The 12850-nt window shown below is 34.8% G+C and overlaps 2 protein-coding genes across 2 annotated transcripts; both read left to right on the plus strand.

Moving 5' to 3' along the window:
• Nucleotides 1-2832: 2832 nt before the first annotated feature.
• On the plus strand, nt 2833-6195 carry LOC135208245 (periaxin-like). The gene is made up of 2 exons (XM_064240366.1): nt 2833-2972; nt 4255-6195. The coding sequence occupies exons 1-2, from the start codon at nt 2955-2957 to the stop codon at nt 6193-6195; spliced, it is 1959 nt and encodes a 652-aa protein (XP_064096436.1). The 5' UTR covers nt 2833-2954.
• Nucleotides 6196-10818: 4623 nt separating this feature from the next.
• On the plus strand, nt 10819-12177 carry LOC135208257 (uncharacterized). The gene has a single exon (XM_064240373.1). It carries the CDS (start codon nt 10819-10821, stop codon nt 12175-12177), a length of 1359 nt encoding a protein of 452 aa, XP_064096443.1.
• The last annotated feature ends 673 nt before the right edge of the window (nt 12178-12850 follow it).

A 12850-nucleotide genomic window follows, 5' to 3' on the forward strand; every position in this document is an offset into this window, starting at 1 on the left:
AGTTTCCAAAATAATTTACAAAGAAAAATTTTCTGTAGGTAAGGTTTTTTGATAAGTAGTTTCTCAAGACACCTTAAGCGCTTAAGACCCCTAAATTAGAATAATTATGTGCTTGAAAGGAATATCTATTCAGTCCATACTAACATGTATGGAAGACCTAAACTTTACTTCAGAAAAGACATAATAATTAATTTATCCATCAGCAGGACTTAAACTTAATTCCTACCATTCATCTGTGTGCTACAGAAGACTGCAGGAATACCCAAAACAAATAACTTAGCAGGTTAAGAGACACCTGGAATATTCGACTTAAAGCAGCAGAATTTATGGTTATAAGCGAAGAATGGTACCAAACGTATTCGGATATCTTTGGGTGGTGAAATACATTCATAAGATATCGTCTAATGCAAGATTATGTAACCGGTGCCATTGTTTCAAGATTTGTGCTGATCCAGGATTTGTTTTCATAGATTTTTATTACGAAACATTTGCACTAAAAAAACCCTTTGTACAAAATATATATATATATATATATATATATATATATATATATATATATATATATATATATATATATATAACAAGATCCTTGCTATGAAAACCTACCAGACAATGAGTACCACTAACGGGTTAATACCAGTTAAAAAAAAACCCACTGATGGTGCGATCCTCTAATTTGAACATCTTTATAATAAGAACCTGTATTTCTGTGGATAGGTATTCAAAGCTGAAACTAATATCTTTTATGAGATACATTGAATTAGAAGTTTTGTCTGCAATGAGGGAGAAGTTTGGTTAGTTCGGCACTAAACACTGAATTAGAAGTTTTGTCTGCAATGAAGGAGAAGTTTGGCTAGTTCGAAACTCAACTCTGAACTAGAAGTTTTGTCTGCAATGAGGGAGAAGTTTGGTTAGTTCGGCACTAGACATTGAATTAGAAGTTTTGTCTGCAATGAAGGAGAAATTTGGCTAGTTCGGCACTCAACACTGAATTAGAAGTTTTACAGTTTTACCCAATAGACGAAAATATAAGGTGTCACTAAAGTTCATTGTAATTAAAACTAGTTTTCATTCACGATTTTTTTTTAGATTCATATTTGCCATTTTATCGGATCTGGACATGGTAAAACAAGTTTACCATGTAAGTACAGTCCCTTGGGATCACCTTTGCTGACATGGTATCGCCACCCCGTCAAAGGTGACCCCACTTAGTTGGATTTTGTAAAAAATAAAAAAGCTAATTGTAATAAAACTATCTGGATATTTAAAGCACTTGAACAGCAACCTACACCTATGTCCTAATTTCACCGCCTATCAATTTGGTAGCCCGAGTTCGTTACCTACTGCTGCCAATGTGGAACCAGAGGAATTTATTTCTGGCGATTAGAAATTAATTTCTCGATGTAATGTGCTTCGGATCCCGCAATAAACTGTAGTTCGCGTTACTGAGTATCCAACTGGATTCTAGCCAGGTAAAAAAATCCAATCCTTCGAGTCAGCCCTAGGAGAGCTATCAATCAGCTCAGTGGTCTGGTTAAACTAAGATATACTTAACTTTTTAACGACTAAGGCATTGTATAACAAAACCAGGGAAAATGTTAGTTAATGCAACAAACTATCTGAATATTTAAAAAAAAGTGATTGCAATGTATACTTATGTCCAAATGGCACCATTGACCACAAAGGTGACCCCAATTAAGTTGAAATATTATAACAAAAAGGCTATCTAATGCAATAAAACTATCTGAATATTAAAAACATTGAATAGCAATGTCCAAATGGCACCACTGAGAGCCAGTTTCGGTGAAAAAAAAGTATTTTTTCTATAATAAGATTCACTCAAATTAATGAAAAAATAATGACAGCAAAATTTTAAATGAAAATGTTGAGTTGGTTACAAGTGAATGTTTGTATGGATATTTGATCATCAAAATTGCAGATGCAAAATGCATAGATAAATCTGAAATATCTTGATTTGATGGGAATTGTTGCAATTATTGCTTATCTTGTGACAATCTCCAAGTCTAAACCCAAGTCAAAACCTAAAACTTTCGGAATCTAGATAAAATACACCAACCAAAAATTTGAGACTTTATGAATACAGCGGCTCCATACATGTACACCGTTAAAATTTATGTCACAGTACTCTACGGTGCATCAGACAACTCGTGATGAACAGTCCTTCACTTACCTAAAGAAAAAAGGAATAAAAAATGAATTAGGAAATTTTGTGAATTTAGGATATTTTTGCCAGTTCATGCATATCCAAACTGGTATTGGCTACTTTCATAGGTGAGAGAGGAATACTTCACAAAACATACAATACTGTTATCGAATCCAGGTAAAAAAAAAAATGTCACGGGTAAATAAGGTCACCGAAAAAAGTTTTTTTCCTAGATTGTGAGTGACTCCAAAAGGGTTTTAAACCCAGTATGTACCCACCTTTGCAGCGTCTTTATAATATAGTACGAACCCGATAGGGATGACATTAAAAACATAAACAAAGGACTGTAAATATCATGAAGATAATTACCCCTAAGAAATATTGAGAATTTTTCCATGCTTCTTTATTACCGGCCTGTGACTTCTTTTTTTTTTCAGTTACTTTTTTTCCTGTGGCTCTATTAGCGGCCAACAAGTCATCGGAGTCACGTCCACCTGATTGCACAACGAAAAATGAAAAAGTGTCCTTGATAAAACATCCTAACGAGAGAAGGACATCTTTGTTAAACATCACCTCTGTTGTGGAATAACATCGTGACAGTTACAGAAAATATTCAGAGGACTGTTATGACGAATTGGCACATGAATCTGAGAGGCTTTCCAGCCGTCCTCACTCTGATGAGACTTCCAGTGTGGGACAGGATACCGACTGTAGCGGAGTCCAGGAACGGCAGAGGGTCCCACAACGAAAATTTGCTCTGTGCGGCCCCTGGTGGCAGCGGTTTGTCACCATGATGATGTTTAGGAAGGTATGGATACACCACCTTAATCATGGTTGTCTTTATCTGAAGTGTAATGCATATTTTATTTTCTAATTTCCTCTTTAGGGACAAGTCTGCCCTCTGTATTCCCCTATGATCCCCCTGACCTGAAGTGTAATGCATATTTTTTTTTTTTATTTCTTCTTCTTTAGGGACAAGTCTGCCCTCTGTATTCCCCTATGATCCCCCTGACTTGTATTTCCAAATTACTCTTCAACCATGATTATGTCAACTATGATCTCGTTGTCACTCGATGGGAGTCGAGTATCTTGCTCAAATTTCATGACACATCTGCTGTCTCTCTCTCTCTCTCTCTCTCTCTCTCTCTCTCTCTCTCTGATGAAATTCGTTTCATCAGTGACCTTATGTAATTTGTATCATCGATGATCTCAAGCAATTCGTCTCACCAATGACTTTTTGCAATTTATCTCACCAATGACCTTACGCGATTTGTCTCATCAATGACCTTGGATAATTCGTTTCATCAGTGACCTTATGTAATTTGCATCATCGATGATCTCACTCATCAGTGACTTTTAGTTTCGTCAATAACCTTAGGTAATTAGTTCTAATGACCTTATGCAATTTCTCATCAATGATCTTTGGGAATTCGTCTCATCAACGAATTTTTAGTCTTATCAATGACCTTAGGCAATTAGTCCCAATGGCCTCATCTCATCTTTGACATTAGGAAATTCCTCTCATCAGTGACCTTATGCAATTCGACATCAGGGACTTCAGTCTTATCAATGACCTTAGGTAATGCATATCACCAATGACCCTAGGCAATTAGCCCTAATGACCTTATATTAGCAATTCATATCATTGGCGTGACCTCGACGTTTCAAAATCTCTAGATTAAATGAGGGAAAGACCAGAACAAATTTGAAAATACGAATATATCCTCTATACTATATTTGGTGGCTTCCAACAACCATTCTCAATTATATATATACTTTGCTGTTCAATGACACTTTGGGTAATTGGGTATTTGTGCGTCCCTTGGCTGACGTTATGAGTATATTGCGTTATTTTTATATTTTCCATTAAAAGACGCAACTAGGGTGCGTTTTGTACTTATTTTTGGAGATAGTCTATTCTTATGATCTTAACTGATCGTCTTCCATTCACAAGTATGTACTAATTCGAATTGTAATTCCATTAACATGGACACCGTAGGTTCAAACCCGGCAAGAAAAATAGCTGATTGTCATCCAGTAATTGAAAGTCGTACGTGTTACTCTCTTTGATAATAATATTTCCTTTTCAGCTTGTTGGCTTTGTAATTCTGGTTCATTTCGCAACCGGAGGAGCAAATGAAGAAGCAGCTGGTGACACAATCGACCCATCCAGGTCAAAGATTCCTACTGAGCGTGAAATGTTATTACTCCCAGATGTTCCAGGCATTCCCTCTCTTATTAAACCAGAAACGGATCCGCAAGAAATCAAGGACGTTCCAGTAATTTCGAGGCAAGGTACACCACCTATTCAGATTCCAGATACAACAGCAATACCGAAACCTGGCCTTAAAAATCCTACAATCCCTGATCCAAACAGAGGAGGTATGAATGAAATTATTCAAACGCCGCTGCTACATGATATTACAAAATCAAATTTACCAAAATTAACAGCGCCCGAATTTCAACCATTTGACATTAACACACTCCATGACATGCCTGATATTTCAAATACAATATATACAACATCCCCAGGAACCAACATCAGGCATATCCCATATATTTCAAAGCAAGTGATGCCACCTATTGAGATTAAAGAAACATCAGGAATTCCAAAATCACAACTCCCTCAGATTCCTGACCACACCATTCCTGCAATCCATAATCCAAACAGCCAAAACATTAACATGGCTACGGACAAGATTTTTATCCCTGATATCACAAAAATAAATGTACCACAAATAGAGTACAATTTGCCAACATCAAATATTAAGGCTTTCAATGACATTGCTGAGATTGACATTCCTAACAAATCTACACCACAAATGGTTATTCCACCAATAAGACCAATCGAATTTCAGTCTATTTCAAATATTTCGAAACCAGAAATATCACCTATTGATATTCCAAGTTTATCATTTATTCCAAAACCACCAGTCCATCAGATACCTGACCCTGATCCACAACACCAACACATTAATATAAAAGGTAATAACACTTTTCATTCTGATATCAGACAAATAAATGAATCACAAATAACAATGCCCGAATTACCACCATTAAATATTAATGCTTTCATAGACACTGGTACGATTAAAAAGGAAAATATTCATGGCATAACTACACCACAACTAGTAACTCCACCTTTAAAACCAATCAACATTCAGTCTATTTCAAATATTTCGAAGCCAGAAATATCACCTATCACTATTCCAAGTTTCACATCAATTCAAAAACCACCAATGTATCACATACCTGAGCCTCAATTTCCTCAGATTCCTCATTCAAACAGCCAAAACATTAATATTACTGTTGATAACACTTTTCTCTCTAATATCACAAAAATAAATGTACCACCAGTAACAAAGCCCGAATTCCCACCATTAGATACTAATGTTTTCGAAGACACTGGTACGATTCACACAGAAAATATTCGTGGCATATCTATACCACAACTGGTGACTCCACCTTTAAAACCAATCAACATTCAGTCTATTTCAAATATTTCGAAGCCAGAAATATCACCTATCACTATTCCAAGTTTAACATTAATTCAAAAACCAACAATGTATCACATACCTGAGCCTCAATTTCCTCAGATTCCTTATTCAAACAGCCAAAACATTAATATAACTCTTGATAACACTTTTCTCTCTAATATCACAAAAATAAATGTACCACCAATAACAAAGCCCGAATTCCAACCATTAGATACTAATCTTTTCAAAGACACTAGTACGATTCACACAGAAAATATTCGTGGCATAAATATACCACAACTGGTGACTCCACCTTTAAAACCAATCAACATTCAGTCTATTTCAAATATTTCAAAGCCAGAAATATCACCTATCACTATTCCAAGTTTAACATCAATTCAAAAACCAACAATGTATCACATACCTGAGCCTCAATTTCCTCAGATTCCTCATTCAAACAGCCAAAACATTAATATAACTCTTGATAACACTTTTCTCTCTGATATCACAAAAATAAATGTACCACCAATAACAAAGCCCGAATTCCCACATTAGATACTAATGTTTTTCGAAGACACTGGTAAGATTCACACAGAAAATATTCATGGCATATTCTATACCACAACTGGTGACTCCACCTTTAAAACCAATCAACATTCAGTCTATTTCAAATATTTCAAAGCCAGAAATATCACCTATCACTATTCTAAGTTTAACATCAATTCAAAAACCAACAATGTATCACATACCTGAGCCTCAATTTCCTCAGATTCCTCATTCAAACAGCCAAAACATTAATATAACTCTTGATAACACTTTTCTCTCTGATATCACAAAAATAAATGTACCACCAATAACAAAGCCCGAATTCCCACCATTAGATACTAATGTTTTCGAAGACACTGGTAAGATTCACACAGAAAATATTCGTGGCATATCTATACCACAACTGGTGACTCCACCTTTAAAACCAATCAAACATTGCAGTCTATTCCAAATATTTCGAAGCCAGAAATATCACCAATCCCTATTTCCAAGTTTCACATCAATTTTCAAAACCAAAAACCAACAATGTATCACATCACCTGGAGCCTCCAATTTCCTCAGATTACCCTCATTTCCAAACAGCCAAAACATTTAATAATAATCTCTTGATAACACTTTTCTCTTCTGAATATCACAAAAATAAAGTGTACCACCAATAACAAAGCCCGAATTCCCACCCCATTAGATACTAATGGTTTGCGAAAGACACTGGTACGATTCAGCACAAGAAAATATTGCGTGGCAATATCTACTACCTCAACAATGGTTTGACTCCACCCTTAAAACCAATCAACATTCAGTCTATTTCAAATATTTCGAAGCCAGAAATATCACCTATCACTATTCCAAGTTTAACATCAATTCAAAAACCACCAATGTATCACATACCTGAGCCTCAATTTCCTCAGATTCCTCATTCAAACAGCCAAAACATTAATATAACTCTTGATAACATTTTCTTTTCATCTCCTATATCACAAAAATAAATGTACCACCAATAACAAAGCCCGAATTCCCACCATTAGATACTAATGTTTTCGAAGACACTGGTAAGATTCACACAGAAAATATTCGTGGCATATCTATACCACAACTGGTGACTCCACCTTTAAAACCAATCAACATTCAGTTTATTTCAAATATTTCGAAGCCAAGAAATATCACCTATCACTATTCAAGTTTAACATCAATTTCAAAAACCCACCTATGTTAATCACATACCTGAACCTCAATTCCTCCAGATTCCTCATTCAAACAGCCAAAACATTAATATAACTCTTGGATAACACTTTTTCTCACTAATATTACAAAAAATAAATGCACCGCCATTACCGCAAAAGCCCGAATTCCCACCATTAGACACTATGTTTTCGAAGACACTGGCCTAGTTCACACAGAAATATTCGTGGGCATATCTAAAACCACAACTGGGGTTGACAAAATCCATTCCTTCAAAAAACCTAATCAACATTCAGTCTATTTCAAATATTTCGAAGCCAGAAATAATCACCTATCACTATTCCAAGTTTACATCAATTTCAAAACACACCTATGTATCACATACCTGAACCCTCAATTTCCCTCAGATTTCCTCCTTCATCAAAAACAGCCAAAACATTAATATAAACTCTTGATAAACCACTTTTCTCACTAATATTACAAAAATAAATATACCGCCATTAGCAAAGCCCGAATTCCCACCATTAGACACTAACGTTTTCGAAGACACTGGTACGATTCACACAGAAAATATTCGTGGCATATCTAAACCACAACTGGTGACTCCACCTTTAAAACTAATCAACATTCAGTCTATTTCAAATATTTCGAAGCCAGAAATATCACCAATAGCACTATTCCAAGTTTCATCATCAATTCAAAAAAACCAACAATCTATCACATACCTGAGGCCTCAATTTCCTCAGAATTCCTCATTCAAATAGCCAAAACATTAATATAAACTCTTGATAACACTTTTCTCTCTAATATTCACAAAAATAAATGTACCAATAACAAAGCCCGAATTCCCCACCATTAGATACTAATGTTTTCGAAGACACACTGGTAAGATTCACACAGAAAAAAATATTCGTGGCATATCTATAACCAACAACTGGTGACTCCACCTTTAAAACCAATCGACATTCAGTCTATTTCAAATATTTCGAAGCCAGAAATATCACCTATCACTATTCTTAAGTGTTGTAACAATCAATCAAAAAAATTTAAACCCAATTGTTAAATCAAAACATAAACTGGTCACTTTCTCAATTTCATCCACCAATAAGCCAACCATGAATAAATAACTCTTGGATAACAACTTTTCATCTCCAATATCACCAAAATACATTGTACAAATAACGAAAGCCCGAAATCCCACATTATAATTTAACTAATTGTTTTCCGATTTGACCTGGTTAAGATTCACACAAAGAAAAATAAATTCCGTGTTCATATCTTTTAATACCACAACTGTGGCTCCACCTTTAAAACCCAATTTCAACCAATTCAATTCCATTTCAAATTTATTTCGAAGCCAGAAATAATCACCTATCACTATTCCAAGTTTAACATCAATTCAAAAACCAACCAATGTATCCATACCCTGGCCTCAATTTCCTCAGATTCCTCATTCAAATAGCCCAAAACATTAATATAACTGTTGATAAGCACTTTTCTCTTCTAATATTCACAAAAAATAAATGTACCATCCAATAAACAAAGCCCGAATTCCCAACCATTAAGATACTAATGTTTTTCGAAAGATCAACTGGTAACAGATTCAACACAGTAAAAATTATTGCGTGGCATATCTATACCTACAACTGGGTGGGACTCCAAAACCTTTTAAAAAACCAATCCAAACATTCAGTCTATTTCAAAATATTTCGAAGCCAGAAATATCATCTATCCACTAGTTCCAAGTTTCTTACATCAATTCAAAAACCACCTATGTATCCACATACATGAGCCTTCAATTTGTCCTCAGATTTCCTCATTCTAAAAAACAAGCCAAAACCATTAAAATATAACTCTTTGATAACACTTTTGCTCAACTAATATTACAAAAAGTAAATGTACCGCCAATAAGCAAAAGTCCCGAATTCCCACCCATTATACCACTAACGTTTTCGAAAAGAACCACTGGTAACGAATTCAACACAGAAAATGAAAATTATTTCGTGGCAGATCTCTATACCCAACAACTGGTGACATCCACCTTTAAAACCAATCAACATTCAGTCTATTTCAAAATATTTCGAAGCCAGAAATATCACCTATCACTATTCCCAAGTTTCACATCAAATTCAAAAACCAACAATGTATCACATACCTGAGCCTCAATTTCCATCAGATTCCTCATTCAAACAGCCAAAACATTAATATAAACTCTTGATAAACACTTTCCTCTCTAATATCACAAAAAATAAATGTACCACCAATAACAAGCCGAATCCCACCATTAGATACTAAATGTTTTTCGAAGACACTGGTTAACGATTCACACAGAAAATATTCGTGGCATATCTATAACCACAACTGGTGACTCCACCTTTAAAACCAATCAACATAGTCTATTCAAAATTTCGAAGCCAGAATATCACCTATCACTATCCAAGTTTAACATCAACTCAAAAACCAACAATGTATCAAATACCGAGCCTATCAATTTCCTCAGATTCCTCATTCAAACAGCCAAAAACATTAATCTATAACTCTTGAAACTCTTTCTATCGAATATCCAAAAAATAAATGTCCCACCAATAACAAAGCCAGGGAATTCAACATTAGCTACTAAGTTTTCGAAGACACTGGTAAGATTCACACAGAAAAATTCGTGGCATCTATACCAACAACGGTGACTCCACCTTAAAAACCAATCAACATTCAGTCTATTCAAATATTTGCGAAGCCAGAAAATTATATATATTAGCACTATTCCAAGTTTAAACATCAATTCAAAAACCAACAATGTATCACATACCTGAGCCTCAATTCTCAGAATTCCTCATTCCAAAACCAGCCAAAACACATATAACTATTGATAACACTTTCCTCTCTAATATCACATAAAAATAAATGTACACCAATAACAAAGCCGAATCCCACCATTAGATAGTATGTGTTCGAAGACACTGAAGATTACACACAGAAAATATTCGGGGCATATCTATACCACAACTGGTGACATCCAAAACCTTTAAAACCAATCGAACATATCAGTTTCTACTTTCAAATATTTCGCCAAGCCAGAAAATCATCAATCTCACTATTTTCCAAGTTTAAACATCAACTCAAAAACCAACAAGTATCACCATACCTGGAGCTCAATTTCCTTCAAGATTCCTCATTCAAATAGCCAAAACTTTAATATAACTCTTGATAACACTTTTCTCTGATATCACAAAAATAAATGTACCACCAATAACAAAGCCAGAATTCCCACCATTAGATACTAAAGTTTTCGAAGACACTGGTAAGATTCACACAGAAAATATTCGTGGCATATCTATACCACAACTGGTGACTCCACCTTTAAAACCAATCAACATTCAGTCTATTTCAAATATTTCAAAGCCAGAAATATCACCTATCACTATTCCAAGTTTAACATCAATTCAAAAACCAACAATGTATCACATACCTGAGCCTCAATTTCCTCAGATTCCTCATTCAAACAGCCAAAACATTAATATAACTCTTGATAACACTTTTCTCTCTAATATCACAAAAATAAATGTACCACCAATAACAAAGCCCGAATTCCCACCATTAGATACTAATATTTATGAAGACACTGGTACGATTCACACAGAAAATATTCGTGGCATATCTATACCACAACTGGTGACTCCACCTTTAAAACCAATCAACATTCAGTCTATTTCAAATATTTCAAAGCCAGAAATATCACCTATCACTATTCCAAGTTTAACATCAATTCAAAAACCAACAATGTATCACATACCTGAGCCTCAATTTCCTCAGATTCCTCATTCAAACAGCCAAAACATTAATATAACTCTTGATAACACTTTTCTCTCTGATATCACAAAAATAAATGTGCCACCAATAACAAAGCCCGAATTCCCACCATTAGATACAAATGTTTTCGAAGACACTGGTAAGATTCACACAGAAAATATTCGTGGCATATCTATACCACAACTGGTGACTATACCTTTAAAACCAATCAACATTCAGTCTATTTCAAATATTTCGAAGCCAGAAATATCACCTATCACTATTCCAAGTTTCACATCAATTCAAAAACCAACAATGTATCACATACCTGAGCCTCGGTTTCCTCAGATTCCTTATTCAAACAGCCAAAACATTAATATAACTCTTGATAACACTTTTCTCTCTGATATCACAAAAATAAATGTACCACCAATAACAAAGCCCGAATTCCCACCATTAGATACTAATGTTTTCGAAGACACTGGTACGATTCACACAGAAAATATTCGTGGCATATCTATACCACAACTGGTGACTCCACCTTTAAAACCAATCAACATTCAGTCTATTCCAAATATTTCGAAGCCAGAAATATCACCTATCACTATTCCAAGTTTAACATATATTCAAAAACCAACAATGTATCACATACCTGAGCCTCAATTTCCTCAGATTCCTCATTCAAACAGCCAAAACATTAATATAACTCTTGATAACACTTTTCTCTCTAATATCACAAAAATAAATGTACCACCAATAACAAAGCCCGAATTCCCACCATTAGATAGTAATGTGTTTGGAGACACTGGTAAGATTCACACAGAAAATATTCGTGGCATATCTATACCACAACTGGTGACTCCACCTTTAAAACCAATCAACATTCAGTCTACTTCAAATATTTCGAAGCCAGAAATATCACCTATCACTATTCCAAGTTTAACATATATTCAAAAACCAACAATGTATCACATACCTGAGCCTCAATTTTCTCAGATTCCTCATTCAAACAGCCCAAAACATTAAATATATAAACTCTTGATAACACTTTTCTCTTTAATATCACAAAAAAAATAAATGTACTACCAATCAAACAAAGCCAGAATTCCCACCATTAGATCTAATAGTTTTCGAAGACACTGGTAAGATTCACACAGAAAATATTCGTGGCATATCTATACCACAACTGGTGACTCCACCTTTAAAACCAATCAACATTCAGTCTATTTCAAATATTTCGAAGCCAGAAATATCACCTATCACTATTCCAAGTTTCACATCAATTCAAAAACCAACAATGTATCACATACCTGAGCCTCAATTTCCTCAGATACCTCATTCAAACAGCCAAAACATTAATATAACTCTTGATAACACTTTTCTCTCTAATATCACAAAAATAAATGTACCACCAATAACAAAGCCCGAATTCCCACCATTCGATGCTAATCTTTTCGAAGACACTGGTACGATTCACACAGAAAATATTCGTGGCATATCTATACCACAACTGGTGACTCCACCTTTAAAACCAATCAACATTCAGTCTATTTCAAATATTTCGAAGCCAGAAATATCACCTATCACTATTCCAAGTTTAACATCAATTCAAAAACCAACAATGTATCACATACCTGAGCCTCAATTTCCTCAGATTCCTCATTCAAACAGCCAAAACATTAATATAACTCTTGATAAC

The sequence above is a fragment of the Macrobrachium nipponense genome, chromosome 11 (genome assembly GCF_015104395.2).
Source record: "Macrobrachium nipponense isolate FS-2020 chromosome 11, ASM1510439v2, whole genome shotgun sequence".
NCBI lineage: Eukaryota > Metazoa > Arthropoda > Malacostraca > Decapoda > Palaemonidae > Macrobrachium > Macrobrachium nipponense.

Bases quoted from the DNA above. Each gene is read 5' to 3' on its own strand.
- LOC135208257 (XM_064240373.1), top strand. From the start codon at position 10,819: ATGTATCACATACCTGAGCCTCAATTTCCTCAGATTCCTCATTCAAAC.